Genomic DNA, 24,007 nt, shown 5'->3' with positions numbered 1-24,007 from the left:
GTTGTTTGGAGAAATGATATTCCCTAAAAACACCCTTTTATTCTTTCTCCATGCAAGGCTTTCGTTACCAGTTTTTAATCTGAAGAATTTGTTTATGGATATGACATCCATGCCGACATGACCCGTTGTCCCTGGGCTGTGCTGAGTCTCACGGTACTGACTTGTGCACATTAATCTCCCAAGTTGAAGCCAGCTTGACTCTCCCTGACTCTAATGTATTGTCTATAACCTTTCAAACTTGGCAGTTAAGTAAGTATAGGGAACTGACTCGCAGTTTCCTGGCAGCAATAAAAGGAAGTAGGATATGGGACAGTGCTCAGAAAAATCACAGCTGTCATAAAACGGAGTCTTTGAGTAGCCTGTTGGATCCAGAAACACGCAAAAGCATTTCATGCATGACAAAGCATTAGTAAATATTAAATAGTATTCTTGTTCTGATATTGGTGGGGATCAACCTTTCTGCTTTCTCTGGTTATATTTAATACTTATTTGACGTTTTTCTGGCATTCCCGAGCATGCTTATAAGGAAAGAGAAGTCATAGGCAGGAGGAAAATTGTAGGATAGATATCAAAACTTCCATCAACAAAGAAACATTGCCCTGGTTAAGACTAAACACAAATACAGTTATTAAGCTTAGGTATCGTTGGTTTCCCTGATCTTCTATAACAGAACCTTTGATCTGTTTTCTTCCTCTTCTTCTTCCTCTTCTTTTTCCTCCTCCTCCTCCTCCTCCTCCTCCTCCTCCTCTTCCTCCTCCTCTTCTTCTTCTATGAATAACAGTGTAACTAGGAGAGTTTAACCTGACAATGGTGGTCACTGTGCTTTTTCCAGCTTGTCAGGGTAATGTAGAGATTAACACAAAAGATAAGATTGTTTTCGAATCCTTTGTTATAGTGAGTCAACTATGTATATGGTTTCCTCTGAGAAAATGACATAACCAGTGAGCAAGCTTTAATTTCTATGTCTAAGCCTATAGTTAATGTCACATGTGCTACTTTTAGGATATTTCTTGATAAGCAATTATTAGATCACCGGATAATACCTTGGGCTCAACGTAAGCTGCAGTTGAAGATTGGCCATCCTTACCATGGAAACGTGGGACAAACTTCATTTTTCCTTTTTATAAGGTAGTCGGCCGTAGCAGTCCAGTTGGAGAGATAAGAAAGTCATACTGAAACAATTATTGAATGAGACTGAATATTGTCTGTCTGTATTCATTCGTTTATTTATTTATTGACCATCTCATACGTGCCCAGGAATGATTATAAGCACGAGGGGTAAATGATGAATAAGACATGCTTTCTTTTCTCATGGAGTTTACATTCTAACAAGGCTTATATTTTCAAGTCAGCATTATAATGTCAATGCAAAGCAGTGTTAGATTGCAAGATACATGAAATGGTTTATACCACCTTATTTTGATATAAGGAGAATAGAATTGGAAATTAGAACATAGGAAATCCAATGCATTGTGATGCGGCTGGGCAAATTTTGAGAGTTATTAGCCTTCTAGGGAGCTAAGAAAAGCATTTGCAACTGAAGGCTTTCCCTCTTTGTTTAGAAAAAGCAAGTTGTCGTAGGTTAAGTATATGTGGTTTGTTTTGTTTTTGTTTTGTTTTGCTTTAAATAATTAAGAAAAATTGCCATTTGCCACTGATAAATAATTTAGAAAAATTATCTTGTTCTTGGTGATGTTTCCCTATGTATTCTGAATACCTGTTTGCAATGATCAAGATCTTCAGAAACCACACTGTTTTATAAACTCCTAAGCACTCTAAAGAGGAGTTTCAAGCTGTTTTATTCCAACCATTCAATGCCTGAGCCTTCCTACAACTTCTTTCCAAGTGTAGCCTGTGCTTGAATGCCTCTTGTGATGAGGAACTCACTACCTCTCTCCTTCTTTGCCTTGCTTCACTGTAGAAAACTCTTCCATATAATGAGGTGAAATCTGTCTGCTCAAGTATAATTTCCTAATATTATTTCTTGGGTCCAAATGGAACATGTGTAACTTGTTTTCCTGTATGGTAACCCTTCAGATATTCGGAGATAGGTATTCCTCTAAGTTCATGTTTTAAAGATTCTTTCGCTTCAACAAATGAAACTTGGGAAGGTTCTCTCATTAACTAGTTTAGCTGAATGCTAATCTGGATCAGGTAAAGGTATGGGTAAATGCAGTGTTTAATTTCAACCCAGTATTATGGCAGGCTACGATACTAGCTGCTGTCACTCCCACAAAAAGTAAATGAGACAGTTTAATTTTCATGGTGTTTCAAAATCAATTTGGGGAACGATGATCGAATCATGCATAGCATTTCTTCTGCTTCTGAGTACTATAAGGAAGATTTCAGATTTTGATTCCTTTGTGTTAGAGTATTTAGAGTCTGGTAGCATATGAAGATAATTCCTTACTCTTATGGAGTGCTTTGTAGTTTCCAAAGTGTTGTTTGGATAATACTTCATTCGATTCTTAAGGGGTCTTGTGAGGTAGCCAGGAATGTATTACCTTAAAAAAAGAAAAAAAATCAGAAAAGAAAGGAGAGATTAAATACTTTGTGCGTTATTTTGCAGTTAACAAGTGGCAGAGACTGATCTTAAATCTCAATCCAGACCTTTTTCCCTCACACCATGCAGTCTCCTTTACAGCAAGAATACCTACTGTTGCCCTCCAAAGATGAAAGTTGTCTTCAGTTTGTTTTATAATCAAGAGGTATTCTTGTGCAGTACATTCATACACTAGATGAAAAATATGATTTAGAACTTAAATGCTTTCCACTTATTTTTTAGTGATGCCCGTTAGATAGGAATTGGATATTTTTGCAGAATCAAATAATAAGTGACATTATGCATATTATTAATAATTTGTAAGGATGATTTGGGCTTCAAAGAATTTCCTTAGAGTAAAATAAATTAGGTCTTAATTTACAAGTTAATTTATAGCAAGATGTTTGGTCACCTTATCATAGGATTAAACCTAATGTGATTTATGCAAAGTTTTGATTTGATTGATTTGATTTGATGGTGTTTTCTTCGTCCAGTTATCTAGCTAATTTAATTTTAGTCTCAGGGTTTAAATTCTCTTTTTAGAAGTAAAGGAGTTGGGGAGGAAAAGCCTCATAGCCTGAGACTAAGCCCTGGCTAGTTGCCAGGGCAGTTTAAGATGAGTTCTAAATAAACATGTATGTTTGTTTTCATCCAGTACTTAGCTAACACTGGATGTGCTAACACTGGATGTGTATTACAGAAGTCACTGGAGGTATGAACACAGTGTGAGAAGGCTGTCAGTTTTCTCCTTCATGATCAACTTTGCACTAACCCTGAATGGCTTCTGCTTCCTGGGGAGAGCCAGATTTGAAGTGGTTATGTGAACCATGCGTTTGGCCTGTCGGTCGCTTATTAATATAGCAGACTTTCTTCTAAACGTCTTTTTCTATGAAAACAGTGAAGTTTGGGAGCTCAGGTTATCTGCCACAGAAGTGATTAGAATATTGCCGTGGTCAGTAGTTCCTGATTATTTTGTCCTCTCCGCATCTTTATATTTGCAGCATCCCTGTCTGCACAAAGCAGCCAGCCCTTTGAAAAAAGGAAGGTGATTTCAAAAGTCACAAATGCCCTAAATTGATGGGCTTTATAAAAAAAAAAAAAATCACTCAAAATACTCTTATGTGATAGTTTGTTATAGTAAACAGAAACCCTTTTCTATTTTTTTTGTGTGTATTTATTATCCTTCAGATATTTCCTTGCCTCAATCCTTTACGAGACTTAACATTATAGTCTAAGCGCAACGCTATACTTTTGATATTTGTCTCATTAACTCTTCACCAAACTTACGAAGGCGGCAGTAAGCTCTGTTTCTATAAGTAAGAAAACCAAGCACCAGCAATGTAAGCAGCCTGCCTGACCACGAGCTTCTGATGGAGCTGACGTTCCAGCCCTGCCCTTTCAGCCTTCCGTGTTGCAAGACACGCTATCCCCATTGTTTTTTCCAAAGACTTTCTTACCCAAATGGCTAGTAAAGGATAAAAGTGATGTTTTATTAAACCCAATTTCTCTGTCTCCTGTCCCGAAGCTGCAGACTTCCTGTATTTTTCTTTGTTCCTTCTCCCCCGGATAGCAAGAGCAACCAGAAATGAAATGTTCTCATCTATTATCGTACACCAGATTTGCTTTATGTAGTCTTTGACTAATGACTCGTTGGCCAGAATCAACTCAGGGATCTGTTCTTTGATAGTGCATTAATAATATATACGCATTAAAGCTCCTTCTCAGAGAATATTTGAGCTTTGACATATTGAACACTGGCATTTTAAATTAAAGCTGTTACTGTCAGTGCATTTTAAAAACGAGATAGCTTGGAAATAGTATTTCATACATAACAAACTAGACCTGAGGTCATGATTTACTAAGACAAAACTCTTCCTGGCCTGTTTAATTGTGGTAGGGGCTTGAATTACGTTTTTCAATTATCGTGATGACCTAAACATCTTTGAGATTGAGAAAAAACTAAGCTGTTTTGCGAGGCTTTGAAGAAACACCACAGAGCAACCTAATGGATTTTCTACATACCATAGAGACCAGGAATAATGAATTAGAAACCACTGTGAGTCCTTCAAGATAGGAAGTATCAAGATTAAAATGGTGCTTGGTGACAGTGATGACTGTACATTAAGCCCCAGGCTTGCATTATTGTCTCTTGTCTGGCAAACACTTTTTTTTATCTGGTTATATAGCTAAGCATTCTTTTCGCTTGTGACATTAGACTTGTGCTAAGCCTTCTCCTCAGTACAGCTGATTTGGAGACATTTTGTGTGAGACACATACACACATTTCTACGCATACGTGTTGTGAACCATAATATACATGAGATGCTCCTCATGAAGGTTTTTCTTTAGGGCAGGAGAGCAAAGAGCCCCAGATACGAAACCACCGAGGACAAGACCAACACCAGCCCCCTCACCTCAGCCATTTTACTGATAGACCAATTCACAGACTGCGGTTTCCCCCCTTAAATGCCTACATACTGGTTGACCTCAGACTTTGTATATAGTTGGACCCACGGTAACTTTTCTACAGAGGAGCTTGCCCAAAGCCACAAGAGTAGCAAGTAGTGGAAGTGAGACTAGACCCCGGATCCTTTAATTCCCAGTGATTCCTCCTTTTTTTTCAAGCACACCTTTTATCAGTGGTTTCCTTTTCCATAAAATGGGGGAATCTACCTTTTTGTGCAATATCCCTGTCATGAAAAGCTGCCAATACCTTGTCTAAGGATGAGTGAATTTGGAATAGAGGGGGAAATCTCAACTAGCCTCCTCCACTGGGTGTTAGCCGTAGGACCCGTTATTCCACCATCTATTTGACAATATATACCTCACTATTGACACTGTAGGTTTATTTTCAGCAGGGCACTCCTGACTCCTGAATACTTGATACTACCATTGAAACCTTGAAATTGCAGGATAGAGTGAAATCCAAAGTGAATTAGAAATTTAATTAAACTTCTTGCTTGTTTAATTGTTTAATGTATTGTACAGTCCAACTTGTGATTCCATATTCAATTATAATAAAACTCCCCTTAGACTGAGTTTATTTTGGGGTTTAAAAAATGGCTCTAAAAGCATATTGGTGCTTTAGGAGAATCCTTGGTTTTATAAAATTTCAACATAAAAGATTGAGTGTTCTAGTATTAGGTTTGTATTGACTCTTGATATTGACACAAGTCTAAATGTGCAAAGCCCACAAAGGCTAAATCTCATAGGCTTATGTTTAATTTAAAATATGTCTAGCTGGCCATTTTGAATATACTAGATAGATTGATAATCTGAATATCTGGCTGGTTGGGGAAATAGTCAAATATTAATTTTAAATGTTTATTAGTAGACTGTTTGCAATTGGTTTTTAAATTCATTTGGAAAGTGAGAATTCACGTTTATGAAAAATTGCCAATAAACCTGATTTCATAAAGGTGTTTAGAGGTTAAATGCCTAATGATTAATTTATGCTTTAGTAATATTTTTAATAATTTGGAGGAAAGGTAAGATAGCAGAGGATAATGTTAATGATGAATAGTAATGAAGGCTTAAAGATGCCGAGATTTCAATGTAGAGATCTTATTCATCAGCCTGAAAACAGAATAGGAAACCAAATGGAAAATACATTTTAGTGAAGTTCAAAGAGTGCTGGACAAGGAGAGAAAAGATAAGGAGGGACCCAAGTCCTGCCACTAACTTGGCCAAGTGACCCAGGCAAGCCTCTGCTCTTTCCCTGGGACTTAACTCCATCAGTAAAATAGGAGGGTTGAAAAATATTTGTGATCTAGTTTTTTCTTGTATCGCTAGAATTTTCCTCTATATTTGACTCCATGTGGCCCCTTTCTTGAATATGTTGAAGGCTTGTGACTGGCAAAAGAAGGCGGCGGCGGCGGTGGTGGTGGTGGTGGTGGTGGTGGTGGTGGTGGTGGGAAGTGTGGAAGCTAATTGTGATACAAAAATAATAGTGTAAGCTCATCCTCTTATTTCTACCCAACCATAGAGTTATGGTATTTTTCTTTTGTGCTTGTTTTGTTTTGGTTTTCACAAATACACTAGACAGTTATTTGTGTGTGTGTGTGTGTGTGTGTGTGTGTGTGTGTGTGTGTGAGAACGTGTGTGGATGTACTAGACAATCATAGTGTGGTCTCTTTGAGAAGATTAAGGCTTTCATGCCCTAAAGGTGATATACTTTAAATTCTGTGTACCTATTCTGTTAACCATCAGGAAAATTCAATAAACAGGCCTTATTCCATCTGTGGAAATATAATGATGATAAAATAATACTGAAAATTAGTTTAATCAGGTTACGTATAAATGGAGGCATTGCTTACATTCAAAATAGTAATGAGAATAAGATTGATAGTCTATGCTGATTCCGTTGAACACATCATCTTGCAAAGCCAAAGAAATGAGCTGGAAACTGTTGATCGGAAAGCACAGGTAGTAAGTATGTGATCCAGGAAACTTAATTATGATTAGTTTTTAGTGAGGAAGGGTTCTTTGATATTAAACACATAGGAAACCAGAACATTATTATGCAGAAAATTGATTGATTAATTTAATCAATGACTTTTTCGAGGATGGCTTGGAGACAAGACTGGGGAAACGGAAATGAGCCAACCAACCATTAGTCGTCAGCCCTGCTCCATGAAAAGTGCCCACAGAGCACTTGAGTCAGAACACAGGGGGACTCTGGGAAAATTCCTTTAGCTTGTTTGAGGATGAGACCTAAGTAGAGTTTAATAAAATTTTGCTTTGGAGTGATTTGTTTATCTTCTGTGAGCAATTTTTTTTAAATAGATTGATTTATTTATCTGTTTGTGTACTCTCTAGTGCTTTCCTCATCTGAACCCAAAGCACTTTGCAAATATCAGAGCTCAAATTTTTAAAAGATCATTGATTTTTTTCAACAGCCCTGGAGGTAGGCTATCACACATCATCATTTATTTCTGAGATAGAGATATTGATAGCATACTATTAAAATCTTTCATTAGAGAATTTTTTTTGATCAGCAATAACCTAAATTCAAAAGACGTTTGTGTTTGCCTTCACTGTCAGAATTGCTATTTAAAAGTACATACCACGTTTCCCCGAAAATAAGACCTAGCCGGATAATCAGCTCTAATGTGTCTTTTGGAGCAAAAATTAATATAAGACCCCCTTTATAATATAATATAATACCACGTCTTATATTAATTTTTGCTCCAAAAGATGCGTTAGAGCTGATTGTCCAGCTAGATCTTATTTTGGGGGAAACCGGGTACTACCCAGGATAATATGGTTACCTTGTTGTTATAAGTAAAGGAATAACATATCAGTAAATATTGTCATTGAATGAAAACATTCCTGTGAGATAGCCAAGTACTTGCCCAGGAAACCCAAGAAATTGTCTCTGATAAGCTGTTGAAATTTGCCCAGCAGATTAGCACGTTTAAAGTTTGACCAGAACTGAGGACGCCCGAGTATCTTGTCAGCCTTCTCCAGGATACCTTTCCCCACTCCATGTCTTCACTTTATGTTGCATACTTCCACTTACTTTTCACCAGCTTTAAGGAAAGCTAAGTTCAGGGAGCAGCAGTCTTTGATGCAGAGAACCACTGGAGAGATGAAGGCCCTGCCCTGTAATGATACCAGTCATGCAGAATCAGGAGGAAGAAAAACTATGAAGTCTTTATCATTTCTCTTTGGGCGGCTGTTAGCCTCTTAACTGGGCTCCCTGCTGCCAGCTTACAAACTGGAAACATTGCCCTGCGGACATCCATGGTTGGAGCTCGAAGGGTTTGATGTGACCACGGCCTAAGCTGAGCACCATGGCTGGCTATGGAACAATCTCTGGCTGGAGCTGTTCTTCTGATCATTGTTCCAGGGACGGGCCAGATGAAATCCCTGAAACCAAGATCCCGAAAAAGTTCTCTCGTCTTAATTAAAGTTGAGATCATCAAAAATAGACTTTGAAAGCATTAGTTTTGGAAATCAATGGGCAACATTTGAATCAGGACACTTTGATTTTCCAGTTAGGTGACCCTCAAAAAAATTATGTAAGCTCTCTGTGCCTCGGTTTCATAATCTGCGTAATGGAGATAATAATGCTTACTTCATTAAATGAGAAAATACATGCAAAGCAACTGTTGTGATGCCCCTGAGATCCTAAGCACTGCTGATGCTGACGGTTTCAGTTTCTCCTCCCAAATGAACACAGGCCCAGAGTTCCTGCCAGAGAGGCCATTCGAGTGCCTGGGAGCCTGTTTGCTCATGTCCCACACGCTTTCATGTGTGAGACCAAAAATAGGAATAAAAAGAAGTCACACCAACTTAAATATCTCGCTGAGCTGGCGATCTGTGGAGGGGCCAGGCCCAGAGGAAGAATCCAGGTGTAAACTGACAGAAGCAAGAGGGGTCCAAGTAGAAAAGACAATGAAGGACTTGCTTGAGGGCTGAGCTGGTGGCCGGTGGCACAGCAGTTCTGTGGGATGTTTACATCAGTCAACCACTGGTGGGGGCAAGAGCCCTGAAGGCACCGACCCTGCGTAGGCACACATCAGGGGCTGAGCCCAGAGGCTGTGGCAGTAATTTGGGGGTGTGATCTGTGTCTGGGAGGAGCGGCAAGGCCCCATGGGGGAGCTCTCAAAGGAACAGCACCTCGAAGCAGCTGATCAGCAATGAACCTCACCTAAGGTTGGGGCTCAGAAGGCTCTTTAGGCTCAAGCAGGTCCTCTTTCATTCAGGAAACAATCCCTCAAGGTCGCAGATTTAATTGTATTTGTATTACACATTGTCTGGAACACAGTAGACACCCAAATGTTTTTTGGAGTGAGTCCATTCGCTACAGTATCTGGATGTTTTTTGAGGGTGGTGGTTTTGTTTTGTTTTGTTTTGTTTTGAGGTAGTCTGGTTCATGTGTCTGTTTCAAGCCAGTGAGCCTGTTTGGGTTTTTGTTTCAGGAAGAGCCACTTGAGTTTTACTGTTCTGTATGCTTTTGACCTCATGTGGGAGTTGAAATGGTTTCAAAACGGATAGAGGCTGTAGGGTAGCGAATTCCAGGTCACAGAACAATCTGAAGTTCATTGGCAAGGGATAGGGAGAGAAGTGTGCTTTGCAGAACATTTTACTCTGAGTTGCTCTAATGTAATTAGTTTTGAAGGATAAAAGAAAAAACAGCATTCAGCTGAAAGGCAGGAATGGAGGATCAATCTAATAGTTCACTGGAGACTGAGGCTGCGTTCAGGCTATTTTTGCATATTCTGAAATCTTAAGCACAGCTGACTCCACAGAAAGCAGGGCTGTCTCAGAACCCCATCTCGCTGTCTGTTCTTTCAGACACCCAGATCGTCCTCTCAGGGTTGGAGTCATTTTCTTCACAAATATTTGGGAAATATTATCACCCAAATCCTTGGAGACATAAAGCAACAATTTGAGTGAACAGTGGCCCTCAGCCATTGTGGGGCGGCAGGAAGCAGAACGTGTGCCTGAGGTGCGTGCTGTAGTTTGTGCAGCGTGACGTGAGGGTGTCATCAAGTTTTCTTCAGGCTCAGGAACAGACTTTAGGAGCTTTGGGTGTCTCCTTCCTCTAAGGTAGTCTTGATACCCTCAGAGGCGTTGTTGTGTTTTCCTTTGTGGAGAGAGAGAGAGAGCTGCTTCTGTGTTTGCTTCTACCCATCTGTTGTGGGGTGAAAGCACAGCTATCGTTACATTGCTCTCCTTGGAGGTCAAGTGTTTTTGCTGCCCTCGGAAGCCTCTGTTGTCCTCACCTCTCCAGCCTTTTCCCCACTTGTGCCTAACCCTGTAGTCGTTCTCAACACTGGGATGCCTTGCCTTCTCAGTGCTATTTGTCTGTTCTCTCCAGCTCAAATGCAGAAAGCTTCCCGGAGGCCGGAGACCTTGTTTAGGGTCCTTGGCCAGGAGGTTCCCATATGTCAGCGCCTTAGCAGCCCCTGATAGCCTCTGGGAAGTTCTCTCATTTTAGGACAGACATACACTGGCAGCACAGACCTTGGGATCAATCATCTTAGTCTAATTATCTGCTGAATGGAGACATCCCTGACCCCCTCACGCCCCTCCAGAATTATTTTTCTGTTGCTCTTTTCTTATGCCCTGTGCCTAAACTTGATCTAGAAGCATGAACCCATACATGATTCTCTTGTCCACCCTAGAACTCTAGGCATCAATTCTTAACCTGTTCACCTGGACAGGTCTTTGTTCCGCCCAGTGTGTACCTTTGAACACCAATCCCTTTTCTCCTACGTCAATCAGAGTTTTAGCTGTGTGAGCTCTGGCACGGAGCCTCTTGGTAACCACCTATCCTCTCACACCCTATCTTCTCTCATCTCTATTTCTTGTGGTTTGGTCCCAAAGCAGTTCTGTGACTGTTTGCCACGTGACTCTCCAACTCTTGCTCAAATTCTCACCTTCTTCACACATTGTCGAGGTGTGTGAGTCTCATCTCTTCAACTTCATGACAAGCTTGCAGAGGACAGGGATCTTCGTAACCTGTAATCCCACAGGGCCTCGAATATTACCAAACCACTGAACAAATTCTTTATTAGTTGTCGGTTTTGTCATAGTAATGTTAATAATGAATATGCCTTTTCCATTAATAAATATATTTAACATTTTAAAGTTCTTACTTTTTATAAGAGTAATTTCTGGTTTTGATAAATGGTAGCAGCCTCAATTTATGCCAAATTTATACTGAAATCCTGCTTCATTTATACTGAACTTCTGCACATGGAGTTTGGTATAAAACAAAGACGTTATATGCAAAGGATAGAATGTCGATTAAAAAAACTATTTTCGGGCTGGCCCGGTGGCTCAGGCAGTTGGAGCTCCATGCTCCTAACTCCGAAGGCTGCCGGTTCGATTCCCACATGGCTAGTGAGCTCTCAACCACAAGGTTGCCAGTTCAATTCCTTGACTCCTGTAAGGGATGGTGGGCTGCGCCCCCTGCAACTAACAATGCAACTGGACCTGGATCTGAGCTGCACCCTAAACAACTAAGATTGAAAGGACAACAGCTTGACTTGGAAAAAATCCTGAAGTACACACTGTTCCCCAATGAAATTCTGTTCCCCTTAAAAAAAAAAAGATTTATTTTAAAAAAAACAACTGTTTTCTTTCTTTTATATATAATCATAATAGAATTTGAAGAGAAAATGCTTATGAAGCCTGTCAGATTCCCTTTCAGATTTCCTCTGTTGTTCCCAAATACTGCTTTGTGGCAGTGTCACCTCCATCTTCATATGCTTCTAAAACACATTCATTCAACAGCAAACTTGACTATTACCAGATATAATTTAAAATGTGCTACAGGAACTTATATTCACCAAGCTGGCTCAGCATTCCGTTTATGTTATCTTGTATGTTTGGATTATGGTACAGGTTTCTTGTACCCGAGAATGAAAAATCCCAATTCTCTAGCACCTATCCCATACATGGGATACTTAATACCATGGGAGATGTCTTGCACTTTAATCCTGGATGTTGAGATCTCTCTCTCTCTCTCTCTCTCTCTCTCTCTCTCTCTCTCTCTCTCTCTCTCTCACTACCAACAGGATAATTCATCTATTTCAATGGAAGAATTGAAGTAAAGCAAGATAATCCAAATTAACTGGAGATCCATCATTGTTCAGGCTAGATAAATTTCATTCCCAGTGTTAGAAAATGACTGGCACATAATAGGCACTCAATTAATTTGTTGGAGATATATGACTAAAAATAAGTTTTAATATGCTTATTAAATGCCCCCTAGAAGAAAAGCTTTATTCCTGTTGATTCCAGGATATGGTGATGGGTCGGTCATCATTTATTTTGTGCTACCATGATGAGGCCTCTAGGTTTTCCCGATGTATTTCTCACTTATGACAACAATAGCAATAATAGTAAAATTAGCATTTGTGTAATGCTTTTCATAATTTAATAAATAAAATGTAATAAGATGAACATGTATGTATTTTCATTTTATCTTCAGAACAAATCCGAATGATAGAATAGGTACCAACAAGTGGTGATTCTTCTTCCTTCTCTCACTCCTGGACCAGCCCTTCTGTAGCAGGAATGACAGATATAATTCTTTTGTTGGTGAGGAGACTAAGAACAGAAAGATACTTTATGTGCCAAACGCTACACATCAAGTTTGTAACAAAGACCCAAATTACATGTAGTCTGACATTTTTTCCACTTTAAATCTACTATGGATTTAACTACTTTACATTTTATTCAATAATTTCCTTGAAATGTCACAGAAATTCAGTGATGGATTTATATTTAAAATTACTATACAGTCAATATTGAATGAAATAAACGTTGTGCAATAAAGAAGTGCAATATATAACAGATAAGAAAATACTATTTTTCAGAGCCAAGCATTATCTTATTTTTATTGGTATTTTGAAAGTATTTATTTTTTTTCTAGATTAAAGACTGTGTGATTTAGAATATAAGGAATATGATTTGGATGTGATTTATAAATCTTTTTTGTTTTCACTGCTTTTCTGGATCCTTAGGAATAGGTGAAGATGTCCCTTCTGAGCCTGTTTTTTTTTTTTTTTTAAACTTCATGTTTGAAAGACCTGTTTGGTTTTCATTTGCTTGCCCTTTCAAATAGCCAGCAGTGTAATTAGTATGCAATGGTGTTGTGGGAACAAATTGTGAAAAAAAAAGGTAAGGATCTAAAATAGTTTATAGAAAGATTGTATGAATAAAATCTTTTGGATTTATCTATGCGCTATTTGGTGGATTTAATTTCACAGTATAGGATATTTTAAAAACAAATATTTAGGTTTTTGTTCTCGAATATTTCATGTTAACAAAAGGAAGGGGAGAAAAATAACAAAAACCATCACTTAATGAGACCCTTAAAAATTGTATCTTACAGGGAAGTCTAAACTTGAGATATAAAATGATTGATCTTGTTTTGATTTTTGGCTAAGACTTTACTTGATTGAAATAATGCTTTTTCAGAACAGGAGACTTCAGAAGTCCTTGAGACTTGACAAAATCAACCTGGGCACACTACTCTGACATTCCTGAATGTTTAGTTGGTAATTCTAAGAGCATGTGAAACACTCCTAAGTTAGATCCATTTTCCAGCTAGCTCGGTGCTCTGCCCTGCATGTTGGGGACTGTGTAGGAAATTGCGTCTCATTTCAAACAACTTTAGGACTCTTTTGAGCTCTAGGATTTGTGTATTTGTCTTATCTGTCTTCACTCCTCATGGAGAAATGATCTATATAAGTTAATATAAGTTAAGGTAATAATAGCCTTTTATTTGTTTTAGAAATTTCCTCTCAATCACGAGGACCATCTGCTATTGGAAGATTGGGCACAAATGTTTGCCTGATCTATAGATGTTTTCCATATGTTTGGAATGATTAATTTTCACATTTGAAAGATATTTGACTCGCCAAGGCTTGGTGTCTGACCTTAGCAGAGATGGTGGTTGTTTAAGTGATGATATGGAGATGGAATAGGTCCTGAAAGGTGCCACTCACAGAATTGCTTTTGCTGAGCAAGACTTCAGCATTATGTCCTTGGCTCATATCAAGAAGGGCTAGAAGGGGCAGGTATACAACTGTATTTATAAGGATGTTGTTGAAGACTTTGGCTATACATTACATAGTGTGTGTCCCTTTTATGAAAACCCAACAGAGCAATTTTTCTTAAACTTTGGTTCCGGGAAAATTCATGCAGTGATCTTAGAAGCAATTCTATTTTCCTCTTTGCTTTGGTTGCTAGGTAGTAGAGCACTGAATTTGTAACATGTTTAACAATTAATCATTTATAGTTTGGGGTACATTTTCATACTAACTTTATTTGACTTCAATCTCCCTTTGACACTCCATTAAACTTTAGCACATTTGTCAAATGTGTGTTTAGGCTAGAAACTGAGGGTGATGCCAGAGATACGCTGTAAACACAATATGACACAGCCCGGGCCTCATGGAGCTTATAATCTTCTGGGGGGAAACAAACATTAATCAAATGATCATACAAATAAATGTTAAAAGGGAAAGTGAAAGGACATTATATGACGCTATGAGACTCAGTAATGGTCCGGATTCCTCTTTTCCTGTATGTGTTATATCCTTTGTAGTAACAGAGATGCATACATACAGAGGTACCCAGACACATACACATATGCACATCTATAGTGCTTATAGTGCTTATAGTATATGTTTATACTTACATTTTCTAGTAAAAACTCTTCTTCCATATGATTCAATGGCTGATTATTTTTCCCTTACGTGAAGTACTGCAGTATATATTTGCCCAATACTTTATTATTGGACATTTCACTTATTTATAATTTTTCACTATTGTAAACAACAAAATCCTGTTTTAATTTTCATTTCTTTGAAAACCAAGGTTTTCTAGTAGGCTATGTATGAGCAAAAACAAAACAAAACAAATCAAACAACAATGACAACACATCCCCTCCCCCACACCAAGGAAGTTTTGACAGAATCCTGTTCAGTCAAGGATAAGGATAGATCTTTCTTATCAAGCAGGAAAAAAAACAGCATAGCTCAACTAGCTTTTCTTGGACCCACAACTGCCAGTCACTCTGCGTGGGGCAGCATCTTGCCTATTCCAGAAAATTCCATTCATGCTGCAGCACAATGCGTTCCTACTTGAGGCTAGCCTTCCATTTTGAAGCATTAATAGTTGGTATGCTTCCATTTAAGGAAATACTTACAAATGATGAGCTCTGTTGTTTCTTAGACTGAATATAGCGTCACAAAAATCACATGGGTGTGGGAAGGGGAGAGCATAGCAATCAGTGTCTAGGAATGATTGTTTCCAAACAATATGTCTGCTGTAACCTTCCCATGTTCTGGGACATTCATATCTCTACATTTACTAATGAGGCTAAATAGTTTATTACAGACTTGTCAGCCAGGTGTTCTTCTTTATGAGGTTCTTTTTCATATCCTTTGCCAAGTTTTCCACGGGTCACGTTTATCATTGTACTATCATTGATTTGTAATGGCTCCTTTTTACATCAACAATGTTTTCACATATGTTGCAAACATTTAATTCAGTTTATCTTTTCTTTTTAATTGCTGTGTGATATTTTTAGCATAGTGATTTGGAGCACGGGCCTAGGGACACATCTTTGCCTCAGATCCTGTTCAGCGACTTGCTACCGGTGTAGTTTAGTCAAGTTGCTTAACCTCTTTAAAGCTTGTATGTATCATTATGGTTTTTCCTGTTTTTTTGTGTGTTTTTTTTTGTCTTTGAACCAAGTGGATGTAAGAAATAAATTGAATAATGTATGGCCACTGTAGAAACATTAGAAAAAACAGATAACTCTAAAATTAAAAAAAATCATTTATAATGCCTCTACCTATTGTTTGCTGCTTCGCATTTGTATGTTAACAAGCAGTTTTGTGTTATATTAATCACAGCTATGGATACAGTTTAGTATCAAGTTGCTCTCCTATATAATATAAATATCTTCCTTGGTTAATATATATGTTCACTTTATCATTTCTAATTGTTGTATAGTATTCCATGTATAGATGTACTATAATCTATTTCCGTATCTTTTAACTAAATTCCAATTTTTAATTATTAAAAATGTTATAATGAACCCTTCATGATTACTTATAATAAGCAGAATTTTATGTCAAAAGATTAGTGCATCTTTAAGTTTTGGATATTGGTATAGCTTCATCCACACTATGTATTATCAGTTTTATCTTTTTTTTTTTTTGCCAGTTTGATGTGCAATATCTTATTTAAATTTGCATTTCCTTTGGTGCTAGTAACTTAAACATATTTCATGTTTTATTGTTTTTATTTTTTAATAAATTGCTCTGTTCATTTTTTTTCCTATAGGTTTTTTTAGGAGTGCTTATACATTGCAAGGACATTATTCTTTTATTGTACATATTAGATAGTTTCCTCCTTTCTCTTTTAGTTTTTTATTGTTTTTTGATTCAAGGAAAATCTGGGGTTTTAAAAAATTAAATAAATCCAGCCATCTTTATTTTTTTACTTTTAAAGATTATGTAAATAGTTACCAATATTTTCTTCAAGTAATTTTATGTTTTTTGCTTAAACCAAATTTCGGGTTTCTGTCTAAATTTTACATTTAAATATAGAATATAAGCTCCATGAGGGCAGCCATTTTATCCATCTGATTCCTTATTGGTGGCTGTACTCATGACACATCATAAGCATGTATTACATATTTATCAAATAAATAATATAAATCTTTAATTAGATCAACTTTATATTGTCATAAAATGGGTAATAGAATTGTAGCTTCCTTAACATTTTCAAAAAGCTGGAAATGTATTTTCTAACATGTCTGTTATTTTCTCCTCTGTCTGGAACATTCTTTTTCTTTGGTCATCTTTAGATTTCAGCTCAAGTATAGTCTCTGTAGGAAAGCTTTTTGTGATAATACATGGACAGGATCACATTCCAAACTGTGTTTTCCTAACACTGTCTTTCTTTGTGGCCCTTGTCACACCTGTAGTTTCGCAGTTGTTTGTGGATTTATTTATTTATTTTCCCTATAGCACAGAACAGGCAGAGACATTACTTGTTTTTCCTCATCATTGTATCCCAGTGCCTCGCACATATTATTTAATAAGATTTTATTTTTTTGAGTTGACAAATTAATAAATGAGCAAACTGCCACAGATATCACATACCAATTTTTTGCAAATGCTTGGTCCCCTTCAAGACTTTTATCTTTTGTATTATTCATCTTTTTATCTGTTTTGTTGTCAGTCCCATACACATTTAACAATGGTAACTTTAAAAAACATTTTAGTATCTCTTAGCTTATGATGGCTTCCCACATACTCCCTACAATAATCTGTCTTGGTTTTAATTTTTTCCCAACTATTCTTACACATTTTTATTCTTCCAGTTGAATTTTATAATCATTTGTCAAGTTAAAAATATGTGTGTGTGTGTGTGCACGCCTATGTTGGTTTGGGGGAAGGGATTGTTTTAAATTTATAAACTAACTTGAGAAATTGTATATTTATAATAAAATATGCAAGCATCTTACTCAAGAATTTGGTTATGTAGCTTTTATTTGGTTGAATATCTTTTATTTTCCTCAGTTAATTTTTCAGTTTTACTCATACAGAACCTGAACATTTCATGCTAGGATTTTTCTTAGACATTTTTGTGTAAGAAAGAGTTAACTGGGAAGCCTTGAATTTGCTCCTTTCTCTTTTAATTTTTTTTATTGTTTTTTGATTCGAGGAAAATTGACTCTTTAAAAGAGTCTGCTTGCAGGGTTGGCCCTTGACTGGCTCTTGGGAACTTGGGTTTTGAAACGTTCCCTGTGATGCTAAGTGATAAAGTTATTTGGTGTGCCAAGGGAACTGAATTTCATTGTGCCAGCCTGCCTAGACTTTTTTTTGTAAACTATGTAGTTTACGAAGAGCACCCACTTTCCTTCTGGGAGTTTTTAATGATGGTGACTGATCATGAAGACAGACTGCTTGTGTGACCAGTCTGGTTTTATATGGTCTTAAATGAGTAACCAGGTAAATTAGCAGGTGCAGGTTAAGGGAGACATTTTAGGCAGAGTGAATGGACTACAAAAGCACAGAATTATGGAAGAGAAGAATATGTTTGGGAAATGTGAGAAGGTCTGTATATCTATAGTGTATGTCTTAGGAGTACTTGGGAAAGAAGGGGTATGTGAGAGGTATCTAATGCTAGAGTCTGAAACCATTGTATGCCATTACTAGAAGTTTTAATTTTATCCTACAGCCAGTAGGAACCAGCAGAGGGGAGGGAGTGACATAATTATTTTTGTTTTTTGAAGATAATTCTTGGAATGGTATGGAAGATGGCCTTAAATAGGGAGATGGAATAATTAAGAAGGTCATTGTAACGATTTAGTTGCGAGATATTGAGGGTTTGAATTAGTAGTGAGAAGAGAGAACAGAACCTGAATTTTTGAGGCGGTATTTTCAAGGGTGAATCAACAGAAATTGGTCATGATTTCAGGAAAGGAGAAATTGGACCTGAGAAAAAATGAATATGTGGACGGTATGAGGGAGAGGAAACAATTCATTGCAATTCTAAAGTTTCTAGATTGGAAGATGGAGTGAATGGCAATGGATTGAAATCAGAATTTGATTAGAGTCAGGTATGTTAAGGAAGGTGTGGACTTGGGTTTTGTATACATTTGAGATGCCTGAGGAGCCACTGGCAGTACAGATACGGAGAATGGAGAAGATGCCCAGGCTGGGGTGGGGTAGGGGGGCGAGGGGCATGTGCTCCTGAGCTAGTGTCAGCCATAGAGCCAGATGAGAGTGGAGATAATCTGAGAAGAACATGGGAAGTTACAAGGAACCTGACGAACATCACCATACCTTGCCTTGTAAATAGTCAATTGCCTGATTAATTGCATTGACGGTAGGCCCTATATCAGGGATGTCCAAACTGCGGACCGCGGGCCAACTGCGGCCCACAATCCATTTTTTATTGACCCGCAGCAAATTCCAAAAATATGTTTAGTTTACTTAAATAAACCAGGTGAGGCAATACGTACTTCACCTCGAGTGAGTGGCCCGGTTGTTTGTGTATTTTACCGCATATGGCCCTTGGTGAAAAACGTTGAAAAATGTTTGGACACCCCTGCCCTATGTAAAGCAAAAGAAATGGAAAAGTTCATTGAGAAATCTACAAAACTTCATCCAAGTTCTCATAAGTACACTGCTGTATATCAAAGCAGGTTACTAAAGTGGAATCCTTTCTGCATAACTGCATGGCCGAACCAGTGAGCTAACCTACATTCAATCCTCAGTTCTCATGTATAGAAAACCCAGCCCCATAAGTGGTCTTGCTATACCCACTCTTGCTTCACTACAAGGAATTCTTTACATAATTGCCATAAATTATTATTATTTTTTTTTTGTCAACTGAATATGATATCAATCCCTGTATAAGATTTCACCTGTTTCCTTGGCGCCTGCCGACCTCTCTTACGTCATCTCTTGCATCTCCTCTGTTCATTCACTGGGCTTCAGCCAAAGGATCCTTCTTTCTGTTTGTACCTTAGGTCCTGTTTACATGGTAGGTACTTAATAAATATGAAGTGAATGAATGACTCTGCCTTCTAGGTTTGTTGTGAGAGGTAAATGTGAAAAGTATATGAAGCGCCTAATAAGATACCTGGTGTATTAGAAGTGTGGAATAAATGCCACTTTTGATCATTTTTGTCTGTGTGTTACCCAGCCTATAATTTTGATATTTCTCTCTGTTCTTTTGCTCCTATCTCTACCTTTCTAACTCTTCCCATCCAGCCAACTTACTGTCTCTGGTTTTTGCATCCCCCACAGGCTAAAGACTATGTATGTGTGTTGGCATCTCTCTTCAGTTGGCTGTTGGCATGACTTCATCTAATTCCCTGGATTTTTTCATGTGTCCTCTCCTGAATAACCCCATTTCTTATGGTGCTTCAATAGTTATATATGGATTCAGTCCCAAGGATACTGAGCATATAACAATTTTTTTGTATGAAATTCTCAGGAGAAAGGGAATCCTCTAGGGATTTGGTCCCAAGGGACTCTCCACTCATAAAGCTCTATCCTGATCACATCATTAATATGTGGATGTGGAATCAGCAATTCATAAATGATAGCCAGTACTTATGGCCACCAGCTGTGGGCCAGACAAAGGCCTAAGCACTGTACCTCACTTTATAAGTTTGATTGTATTAGTATTCCTGGTTTATACTTACTCCCTTGCCTGAGGTCACACTGCTAGTGATTTGCAAGTTAGTATTTGAGCCCAGGTGGAATTTCCGAATCCTGCCCTCAGCTATGCTTTTATATTCTACAGTGCCCCAGTAGCAGTGCCAGGATCATAGAGTAAACTTTCATTCTTTAGTATTTGATTTAAAAATTTAAAAATCATATGCAGTTATAGTATTAAAAATTACAACTGTTCCTTCCTACCATTCTACCCTACTATTTCAAGTCTCATTTCCCTTACGGCAACTACTGCTAACAGTATTTTCAGAATTTTTTTTTAATTGTAATACGTGCGTTTTTAGCCTCTTAATGTGACTCTCTGCTCAGCTTTTTGTCTTCTGAAAAGTCAGCTTATTCCTAGTTAGTCGGTAAAAGTATTAGCTACAAATGGTCCAAAGGCAACTCTGATGTATACAACTCAAGTTGTACATATATTTGTATATGTATATGTGAAAAGTATATGCAGTATACGAGATCTGACAATTACATTCACGAACTCATCCTAGAAAAAGTGCTACCTACCTCATTGCTGAATATCACTACTGTCACCTTCGAAGTTCTCCCCTTGGGAAGCTATGCACTGACTCCAGTGCCTAGTCCACCCTTCAAAGCAATTTTGGAACTTTTTCTGGAATAGCCATCAGAACTGTCCTCATATTACCCTTGATGTCCTGAATGTCATCAAAATGTCTGCCTTTCAATATTTCCTTTCTCATTGGGTAAAGAAAGAAGTCATTGGGGGCCAGATCAGGTGAGTAGGGAGGGTGTTCCAATACAGTTATTTGTTGACTGGCTAAAAACTCCCTCACAGACAGTGCTGTGTGAGCTGGTACATTGTCGTGATGCAAGAGCCATGAATTACTGGCGAAAAGTTCAGGTCATCTAACTTTTTCACGCAGCTTTTTCAGCACTTCCAAATAGTAAACTTGGTTAACTGTTTGTCCAGTTGGTACAAATTAATAATGAATAATCCCTCTGATATCAAAAAAGGTTAGCAACATTGTTGCAACAAGTTCGCAAACTTAATTGTCAGACCTCATACATATATATATATATATATGTACAATTTGAGTTGACCTTAAGAGAAAGATGTTCCAACTATGTCCCCGGCAGGCTTCTAAAATCAATTAAATATTTACATGTTTGCGACCCATTTACATGATTTTCTGCCTGAAGGAGACCTTCTTACTCGTAAATTCTAAAACTCCAGGCTGATGAATTCTTCAGGTTCCCAGGACCGAAGCTGTTATTTGACAATTCATCTATGACTGTATCACCTTGGTGCTTACAGATAAATGAACGGCCCTTCCTGGCTAAGGAAATGGGGTTCAGTAATCTTTTCAGGCCCGGCTTTATTGACTCAGGAATCAAATGTTTTCTGAACAATGTGAAGAGAGTTTTGTTTCCAGATTCTTGTCTTTTCTGTACTCCTCCCTTCATGAAGAACTCTATAATTTTTAATCAGCAACACAGACAGACCTCTACAGAAATGGCTGTGCTTTTCAGCATGCATGGGAATGTTTTCCTAAAAAGTGAGGTCACCAGAAGCGCAGGGCAGAGAAATCCCAGATGGCACTCGTATTTGATTTCATTTTTAGCACGCTCATATTCAGCAGATGGATTGGAAGGCTGACCTCTCTGACACTTCTGCATCACTGCCTGCTGCTCCAATTGCCTTTGCAAATGTTTTTTCATAAGGCTTCTCCTGGTCCCTCAGAGATTGATGCCTGGTCGCCGCCCGTGGCATGCTTCATTAGGCCCAAGCTCTGTGTGGTTGAGTATCGCCGTATCCTAGAAAAGGGGAAATCCTAGCTTATCAGTAGCTCAAACTTTTCCTATCATCTCTCAAATTACTTGTAATGTCTCAGAGAGCATCGTCTTAGCTTTCTAGGTGTACCCCTGATATGTAACTGTTTTTAACTTACCCTTTTCTAATTTTTATGCTTTCTTCTGTGACATGGATAAATTATGAATAATATAACGAATCCTCTAGAAATGGCTGACCGTACCTTCTGCACACAAAAATCCCTACTAGACACAAAAATCTAATGACTTTGAGGTGAATTGCCTTGCACGGTGGCTCCAGTGGCGAAAAGCACAGACCTGGGTTGGCGTTCTGGACCCTGCCATTTCCTTTACTTTAGAGTTAGCCTCAGTTTCCTAGTTTGTGAAGTAGTGACCTTCTTAGTACCTTGAACTTAGGATTGGTGTGAGGGTTAAACGAGATAATGAATAACAGGTGTTTGTCACAGTATCCACACCAAAGACATGCACCTTGAATGTCAGTTTGCAGTACGCTTAAATTTTATTTTTTTTTTTTGGTATCTGTGTATAACACAAATACAATATAAAACATAAATAATAAAATCTAGTTTTTATTTGGATTGCAGGGAAAGTGAATTGTTTGTTAGGGAGGAATTGTTTTAATGATCAGATTGAGGCTTTGTTTGAAAACTTTTCATAAAATTATATTATTCACTTTGGTAACTCCTTACAGCATCCATATAAATATCTATTTAGGGATGGACTCTGTGGAAATGCAGCACCCTCTTCCCCTCCCTGCCGCCCTCTCCAGCTAGTTTATATGTCAGTGATGTCTACGGGAAAGAAATGATCATGCAGCGTGACTATCCAGTGGGTTTCGTGTTTTTCCTGGCAGGTTGACCTACGTGGCCATCCTGTAAAGCTCCCTGGGTACGCTCAATCCTGAGGAGGATCAGATTGCTTAAATCCTTACGTGTTGCTGGCTCTGCCGCAACCAGATTTTAGTGCATATTTTAATGCAAAGCACACTTCGGGCTTTTAGAAAACATTGCCCACTTAATCTCCTTTTTGCTTGAATCAGGTTTCTACCCAATGGTATGGTGATGAATTTAGGTTTTAGATGACTAGACTGCTCCTTTGTTGTGAAGCTTTCCTTAGGAAGTTCCTTTCCCCCTTTTTATAGCTCGAACATAAGGCCAGACTACGCGGAGTCCAATTTCCACGAGTTCAAGATGCACACCTTCACCCGGGTGACGTCCTGCAAAGTCTGCCAGATGCTCCTGAGGTAAGCTTGTCTTTCATTGTGAGGGAGCTGGTATAACTGCTAAGCGTTTCAGACCTTTCTAATATCCCGGCCAAAATGTTCTGAAGTGGGGATAGTGCCTTAACAGTGTGAGCCCACAGAGCTTTCCTTGACCTTGTACCTGGAGGGGACAGTTCCCCCAGTACCCCCAGAGAGGTCCTCTCCCTCTGCTGAGAGGACTTGGCATAGCACTGTGTTCCCTTGTTCTCCTTTCTCACACTAATGATTTCATAAAGGCAGAATTCAGCACCTTTTAACGTATCACTCTCTAATTTTACCTTGCAGAGGAACATTTTATCAAGGCTATTTATGTTTCAAGTGTGGCGCGAGAGCACACAAAGAATGTCTGGGAAGAGTAGACAATTGTGGGAGAGCTAATTCTGCTGGTAAGTCGTGTTTATTGTTGTGACTCTGTCTTTAATAGGACATAAAACTTGCTAAACATAATTAAGGCCTAATTTATTGTTACCATGTATTTATTGGAACATATCTCCTTTCAAAACGATCATTTAGAAGCATAGTTAGAAAATTGTTTGAAATTCATGTGACTTTTCTACATACCTGGCAGGCAGAGGGCTTCAAGAGGGGCTCAGAAGGTTTCACGTCACCCATTTCCCTCACTCAAACCCCTACATCTCACTAACACTGTGCAAATACAGACAAATGGAGTAACAAAAACAAA

The 24,007-nt window shown here is 38.2% G+C and overlaps 1 protein-coding gene across 2 annotated transcripts in view; it reads left to right on the top strand.

Annotated features, from left to right (window-relative positions):
- Window positions 1-24,007, top strand: part of VAV3 (vav guanine nucleotide exchange factor 3) — a 329,628-nt gene that overhangs the window by 189,777 nt on the left and 115,844 nt on the right. For both annotated transcript variants that reach the window (XM_019746514.3, XM_019746513.3), the window contains exons 16-17: window positions 23,206-23,307; window positions 23,611-23,711. In XM_019746514.3, the coding sequence (XP_019602073.2) occupies window positions 23,206-23,307; window positions 23,611-23,711 (203 nt within the window). The remainder of the gene's footprint in view (window positions 1-23,205; window positions 23,308-23,610; window positions 23,712-24,007) is intronic.

The sequence above is a fragment of the Rhinolophus sinicus genome, chromosome 7, assembly GCF_057876585.1.
Source record: "Rhinolophus sinicus isolate RSI-liver-muscle chromosome 7, RSI-T2T, whole genome shotgun sequence".
In the NCBI taxonomy this organism is placed as follows: domain Eukaryota; kingdom Metazoa; phylum Chordata; class Mammalia; order Chiroptera; family Rhinolophidae; genus Rhinolophus; species Rhinolophus sinicus.
Note: the sequence above shows the minus strand (reverse complement) of the source record. Positions and strands in the feature narration are given on the sequence as shown.